The 7,591-nt window shown below is 35.6% G+C and overlaps 1 protein-coding gene across 1 annotated transcript; it reads right to left on the bottom strand.

Moving 5' to 3' along the window:
• Nucleotides 1–1,285: 1,285 nt before the first annotated feature.
• On the bottom strand, nucleotides 1,286–7,359 carry LOC111479914 (probable galacturonosyltransferase 14). Its single transcript, XM_023124821.1, has 6 exons — nucleotides 6,702–7,359; nucleotides 6,046–6,101; nucleotides 5,764–5,919; nucleotides 2,957–3,547; nucleotides 2,257–2,559; nucleotides 1,286–2,151 (listed from the first exon to the last, which is right to left on the bottom strand). Exons 1-6 carry the CDS (start codon nucleotides 6,913–6,915, stop codon nucleotides 1,867–1,869), a joined length of 1,605 nt encoding a protein of 534 aa, XP_022980589.1. The 5' UTR covers nucleotides 6,916–7,359; the 3' UTR covers nucleotides 1,286–1,866.
• Nucleotides 7,360–7,591: the final 232 nt, after the last annotated feature.

The following is a 7,591-nucleotide window of genomic DNA, read 5'->3' as shown; positions in this document are numbered from 1 at the left end:
TATGAAGAAGCATTATAAAATATGGCTTGGCAGCAGGCATTGGAGGACGAAATTATAGCCTTGGAGAAAAAACCAAACTTGAACTAGTGTCAAGACCAAGAGATATCAAACTCATCTCTTGCAAGTGAGTTACGAAATAATGTGTCTCTAGGATTGATCAATCGAGAGATACAAGGCTCAACCTATAGCTCGAAGGTACTCTTAACAATATGGACTAGACTATGATAAAACATTTAGTCCAGTGATGAAGATCATTATCATACATGTTCCTCCAACACTTACGGTACATAAAGATTGGAAATTATGGCAGATGAATATGAAGAATGTTTTCTTGCATGGAGAGATAGACAGAGAGATCTACATCAACCAACCAAATGGATTTGAAAACGAAGTTGGAGTCATTAGTTAGTAGATGCAAAGTCCAAAGAAGCCTCATTTGGGTACGGCTCGACAGATCTTGCGATATGTCAAAAGTACAATTGATTATGGTCTTTGTACAAAAGAATCAAAGACTGCAAACTAGCTAGATACTGTGATGTTAACTATGCAAGATACCACGATACCTGAAGATCAAGCACTGGGTATGTGTTCAAGTTTGGTTCGCAAACAATTTCTTGATGTAGCAAAAGACAACCAAGAAGTATCATTGTTAACTACAAAAGCGAAGTACAGAGCATCGACTTGAGCAGTTTAAGAAATTACGTGACTAAAACTCTTAATAGAGAATTTGCACCAGAAAATTGACTATCCACTTTATTGCGACAACCAACATGAGGGCTTTCTCAACATGGTGGGGTGAATAAGGACCAGTTAAGCTCAATAGAGTAAAATTCAATAATTGTATAAGCTCATGTCTATATATTTTAGGAAAATGATTTAAGTATTTTAGGAATAAATTGTTTAGCCCGATAATAAATACCACTCAATAGGATAATGTGATTTGGTATTCAGTCTTCTACAATTCTTTCCAATCTAGATTGGATAATGTGATTAACATTTGTAGACCTAGTATTTGAATTATTTGCATGGTCTATTAATTTTTCACAAGCTATCATCTTAGTCTCAACTTTCTTTTAGTATTAATCCGCAAATACCTTGAAGTTACAATATTGGAAATAATTTAAGTGCATGCTAACAACATTAACCAATAAGTAGCAGACAAAACTATTGAAGATTGAAGGCTAATAACATTAACAACCTCAGAATCAGGTATTTGTGTGTATAAAACTCCACACCTTTGAGTTTCAATATTATAATGTAATGATCAAAACACAAGTATAAGATGGAGAAAAAGAATTTTCTGCATGTATATCATGAATATTACAAAACGAATAGAGAAATGAACCTAAAAAAAAGAAAAAAAATCCAATTGAATGGGGACCTGTAGGAGCAAACGTTTTCCATAACCTACTTTCTAAAAAATGACTATATTATGTGGGTATCATCAGATGAAGACGACTAACAAACAGAAAAAAGAAAAGCAACTGGCAGGAAGAGTGTTGTCTGTAGTAGGGAGGGTTGTCCTAGATCTTCTTCTGTGCGCACCACCTATATAATGGCATCACAGCATCATAGGCATATCAATAATCAACTTTTTCTTTACTATATCATATCCTCTTTTTCTATTCCACTTAGTAGTAGTGGTAAGGTAACCAGGAGAGCTAAACTCAATCCCCCGATGAAGCAACATCAATAACGGTACCCGAAAAATATTGAAAAGGAAGAGCTTCTATTTGGCTACAAACTGAAAGAACGATCGAATCTGATGCGAGATGAATGCATGTCCATCATCGTAGTCAAGACGAATGGATTGGGGCAACCTTCTGGACGAGCAAAATGTTGCTCATCTGCATCTTTGACAATTGACTATGATTCCACGATGTGACAGTTTCTTATAAAATCATTGGAGTAATTGACGTACTTGATCCAGAAGGGTCGGACATGCTCGAACCCAATCTCCAACCACGGTTTTAGTTGCCCATTGTAGTGGATAACTGCTGCATTCTTCACATTCTCGACATCGGTCTGTTCCTGATAGCCCAAGCCAAGCATGTGCCATGAAGGATCAATAGGATGAACTTGATCTCTAAATGCAATCAAAGCAGGGGGAAGGGTTCCCAGCTTCCACATTGTCAAGTTTGACATCAGGTTCTGAAATAGAGCGCAAGGAGTAGGGTACCCCCCCGATCAAAACAAATGAATAAGAAAAATAGCATCAGCAAAAAGTTAAACAAAGGCGATGTATATTATTACTACCTTTCTCAGCCATAAGTGGTAAATTTCCCTTATATTTGTTCTTCTCCAAGCATGAAGATCAAAAACGTTCATCCCATAGGCCCAAGCACATTCATCAGGATTTAAATGCTTTTGTATAATTGGATGGGAGAAATTAAAGTAGTTGCGGAACCGCTTAGACATTACCCACTCATCCTCACCTTTACAAGTTTCCACAGCTCCATTTACCTTTCCTTCAAGGTCAATATCCCATAGAGGAGACAAATCACGCTGAATCACAACATCGTCATCTAAGAAAACCACCTTCTCCAAGTTTGGGAAGAGCTGTGCAATTTACATCAAGGTAAAAAGTTAAGCCTCAAGCATGAAATAGTTACTGCAGTCCAATAATATTTATCTGCTCTGTTATAATACCAACCAACCTAAACATGTTTTGCGTTCTTTTTCAACTAAAAGCTACAGAGTTTAATAGTTTTACAGGGGAGGAATAAGAGAGAACTAATTGTCAGTTGAACAAATTCATAGTACAATGATTACTAATCTCCTAGGACTCAGAAATCAAGAATATAGATCCAACTCTGGACCCCATTGAAAACTTGAAGATCTTACAAATTGTGTTTGAAGCAATCAAAAAAGGAAAGTTATACTTCTTAAAATATTCTATCAATTGTGTTTGAAGATCTTACATATTGTAAGAGTATTACAGAACAAGTTTAATTACCTCTGGTAAATAAATGCGAAGATGGTTGAGTAAGGATATATATTTTGGACTTCTAGCCTGCAGTTTTGAAGCAAATATCCGTGGCGTTGTATCACTGAGATTAGCACCAACAATGTGATTCCCATGGTAGTAACTTCTTATCCCATTCTGGTTTTCTACAGCTTCGAGCACCGGGATGTTTTCTCTTGTTAACCAGTCAAATTGATGAATGCCTTTCACTTCAACAAGTGCAGGTGCAATAGAATTTAGTGCAAACCATGAGTGCATACCAGAATAAGTCTTCTTGTCAGTAATGACATGAAATACAATCTTTTCAGGTCTGAGAGAAGACTGCACAGCAGAATTGACTACAACAGAAGCGGCCAAAATGTTGTCGGTTGACAAAATAAAGTGGTAATAAGAGTTATCTGAAAGTAAAGGAAGTAACTCTGGAGGAGGCAATTGTTTGCGTGCATGAGCATTTGACGAATATTCATCCGTTAAACGAAGAGATAGGCAGTGGATGCCTTTTGGAATGGAACTAGCAGCAAAGTGCTTGTGCATCAGCTCTGCAAACTTAGATTCCCTAATGTCCTTTTCAAATTTCTCTATCTACGCAGGATAAAAGGCATTACATTAGATTAACTGCAAAATGAGGGTGTTTATAGTGTCAATCAGAAAACGGAAGCAAAAATATAACCAAAACTAAAAATAAGATAATACCCAATTTATTGGTAACTTCTGATGGACAATTTAGCATACATTAGATTAACTGCACAATGAGGGTGTTTATAGTATCAATCAGAAATCAAAAGCTGAAACATAATCAAAGCAAAAAAAAAAAATAATAATAATAATAACATAATACCCAATGTTATTGGTAACTTCTGGTGGAAAATTTAGAACCTTATCCAATGATGGATAACTTCTTATAAATCTAAGCAACTTAATATTAACATTAAGGGAAGCAACATAAATAGGTTGAGAAATTGAACGTATAAAGATCATTATAAATAAATTAGAAAAGTATGATTTAAAATATGTAACTCAAACTCATCAAGCTTTAACTTCTGCTACTAATTTCCCTGTGTTTTCTGGCCCCTTGAGTATATGCATTCCTATTTCCAAATGGCAAGTTTGTTTCTTGCTCCCAAATAATTTATAGAGATGGGTGTGCTTGCAACCTTCTAGGACGTAGCAGATTGTCTTTTCCTTTTTCTATTTAAGGATGGAATTGGGAAGGACCCATTAAGTCAAATCTATGGATTTAAGAAAATCTAAATAAAATATGAGCACTCATCACTTGTGGAAAGAGAAGTTGGCAACGGAAGTCAAAGCAATCGAAGTTCTACTCATTCATATAAAAGTTGAATGTATCCAGCATAGATGTGGAAAAGAAAATAGCTGCATAAAACAAGAATGAGAATATCAAATGACAAGTGTCCATATAAGGACATGGAATATACACAAATTTACAATTGCAGGCATGAATTACACACTATAATGCTGACAGACCATATCTATACAAAAAAGATTTAAACATAGTAGGAGAGCTGACAATTTTTTTTTTTCCCCACTTAAAATGGGGGTAAGTGCTACACCAGACCATAAAAGCATTTAGACTGCTCCAGATCCATGTTAAAGGACAGATTCAAGGAACTATGTCCAATAGACTTGTAGATTTTAGTACTCTAATGATAGTATTGAACCTTGGAGGGAAACCTATAAGCCAAGAAGCAGTAGGGCGTGGCACACAGGAGACACAGTAATTATTTTTTTTTTAATGTGTAAAAAATCTTGACATGCTTAAATATGCAATGCTTCAAGGAGTGTGTCTACTACGTTTCCCTCAAAATATAACCCAACACAAAAAGGGCAAGAAAGAAGCCAAGAATATGTTAAGATGACTAGCTTTTTTTTTCCTATTCTCATTGCAATATGTTCAGGTTTCTTTTCTTAGTGGATTTCTTAATCTAGTGGGGTTTTTTCTTATTACATTCACTATTAAATTTCTCAAGTGGACTATTTAATTCAAAGAGTTATTAGAAGAGTATAAAATTTGTAATGTTTAAAACTTTATATAAAAAAAATTAGAGCTTATTTATGTGTCAAACACATGTTAGCATGTGTCTCAGCATGTTCATGCCGAACACTAACCCTCTATTAATAACACAGAGCATGCTTCTTACCCTAAAAGCTAATTACAAAGAAAGGAGCCACTAAGAAACTAGAATATTTTACCATAATTTCTAAGAAATAATTCCTAAGGTTTTACGGTTACATCCAGGTTGGACATAGAATCTTTTTATTAACACCATGATCATTTCTTTGTAAATGTCTAAACAGGTTAGGACGTAATACAACATCAAATATATCCATATATACGAATTATGAAAGAATTTTATTTTGAATCCATGTAAACTAATGAATTTATTTTGAAACCATGTAACCTAAATGTTCAATGTAATATAAACAAAAAATAAAAATAAAAACCTTAGAAGAGTCCAATGCATCAAAAATATTATCATTGACTTTAAAAAAGACATAGCCTTAGTCTAGAAACCTGAATGCTACCAAAGCTACCTATTATCAGCTTTTGACATCCCAATTACATCATTTTATAAAGGCTAACAATATTCTCCACGGGTCTAAACTGAGGAACAGAAGACATAATTCTACTCTGGTGCCAATCCTAAATAACAAGAAATGTTGTAATATTTCCCAAGGACGACGGTCGGTAAATTTTAGAGTAGAAAATAGGGAGGGAAAAAGGTAACAAAAAACATTTTTCCTACAACATGTGTTTGAATCTGTAGCAGAATACATACCATTGCCTTTAACATTATAGCAAAGGTGTTTGCATCATATTGATTATTCTGCATTTCTGAAACTAATTGAGTGAAAGAATCTGGCAGCTTTAGCCCATCGGGTATTTCCTCGGTTTTAACTTGATTGAGAATCTTGTAAAATTCACTGACAAGTCTCTGAAGAAACAAACATTCAACCACGACCAAGAGGAAAGGGCTGAAGTTAATAACATATGCAACCGACTGAGGCATACCATAAAATTCAAAACAAGGTTATGTTCACATGAGAAAGGAGGTATTTACCGCTGAACCGTCAACCCTACCAAGAAGCCGTGGTCCCAACCGCCTGCCTAAACAATCTGAAACAGAGTAAGGAAAAACATGAATATGAATCCACTTATCATCAACGTCACAAAACAACTAAGGAAGGGTTTGTGGTGGCAGGGAGAAGCTAAAATAGAGGAAGCATTTAAGAATGCATAATTATCAATAGAAAATGAGAATATCACAATGGCCATTAGCACATCAGATGAACAAAGAAAAACAAGCATTTCAATTGGAAGGGGAAAAAGAGAAGTAGATGTTTCTTTAGAGACCATGGAAATTCCACGAATGGCTAAATTGAGTTTCTACAGATCAAGGAATTGGAGATTTTCCAGCGCATTGCGTTACATTCATATCGAGGAAAAAGAAAACGATTAAAAGTCCAGAAAAAGCATCTCGAAGACGCGCAAATCATCTAATCATGAGCGCTTCATTTGATATTCTCACAAACAAAAAATAAATCTCTCATCCAATAAAGAAATCACGCAAGGCTTCAGCAACCATTCGATTATGAATGCTTAAGATCCGTATCATAGATTCGCAGACGGATGAACCAAAAGAACGTAAAATTATTTATTTGTAAAAAAACAAAAAGATCAAGAACATAATAAAAACGGTATAGTATAGTATAGTACCAAAGGAGGAGCACTTATTGACGCCTTCGAGGGTAACGACGGCAGTGAGGATAAAGACAAAAGGCAAGAGAAATGCGAGGAGGAGGAAGGTGTGGAAAATGGTCCGGTAAGAGATATGGCGAGCTGCAACCTTGATCTTCATGAAATCAATAAATCCATTATTGGTCGAGATCGTGATGCTTCTCATGCTAGGCGAGAAGTGAAGCTGCATCATCCTCTATGCAGCTTCCTTCAGGTAGTCATCGTCGGCCACGACAACTGAACAAAAAGAAGAAGGAGAACAACAACAACAACAACAACAACACCAACCCTAGCACAGGCTGCCCAGGAAGACGCCTACCACCATCCATGGCGGCCAAATACCACCATGAAATCTAAGCTCGCATCACCCGAACCCCCACCGACAATGAGTTCCAGACAGAGATCAGAAGTCCACAAAGAGAAAAAGAAAAACCCAAAAATCGCTCAAATGCGTTGCTGAGGCAAAACAGGATCAAGAATTCCAAATGGGAGGATGAATTCGGGTCGTGCGGATCAGAGAGTTGGAAGAGTTTAGAGAGAGAAAATCGTTGGTTGGTGTTATGGTGGCGTTGGAGGAAGTTTTGTTTGGGAAAGATTGTAAAAACCACTCCCCATTGGCGGATGCCTTGGCTTCCGATCTAATTTGTTTGTGTATTAAAAAAAATAATAAATAAATAAATAAATGAAAGAAAAGGAAAAGAAAAGAAAAGAAAGTAATTAAATAAATAAATAAATAAATAAATAAATTGTTATAAATAGTACTTTTTTTTTCTTCTTCTTCTTTTTGTCGTCAAATTAAAACTACATTTTTTAGGCATTGGTAGAGAGGGAAACATGGGGGACCCGCAGAAATTTTTACTACAATTAAT

Source organism: Cucurbita maxima, unplaced genomic scaffold (genome assembly GCF_002738345.1).
Source record: "Cucurbita maxima cultivar Rimu unplaced genomic scaffold, Cmax_1.0 Cma_Scf00005, whole genome shotgun sequence".
NCBI lineage: Eukaryota > Viridiplantae > Streptophyta > Magnoliopsida > Cucurbitales > Cucurbitaceae > Cucurbita > Cucurbita maxima.
The sequence above is the reverse complement of the archived record's forward strand: the minus strand, read 5'-3'. Positions and strand labels throughout refer to the sequence as shown.

What these genes read in the sequence shown, in the direction of transcription:
- LOC111479914 (XM_023124821.1), bottom strand. Translation starts at nt 6,915, where the DNA reads ATGATGCAGCTTCACTTCTCGCCTAGCATGAGAAGCATCACGATCTCG. An exon ending in CTATAATGTTAAAGGCAATG is followed by an intron (nt 3,548 to 5,763) that starts GTATGTATTCTG and finishes TATCCTGCGTAG; the next exon opens with ATAGAGAAATTTGAAAAGGA. An exon ending in ACCACTTATGGCTGAGAAAG is followed by an intron (nt 2,152 to 2,256) that starts GTAGTAATAATA and finishes GCTCTATTTCAG; the next exon opens with AACCTGATGTCAAACTTGAC.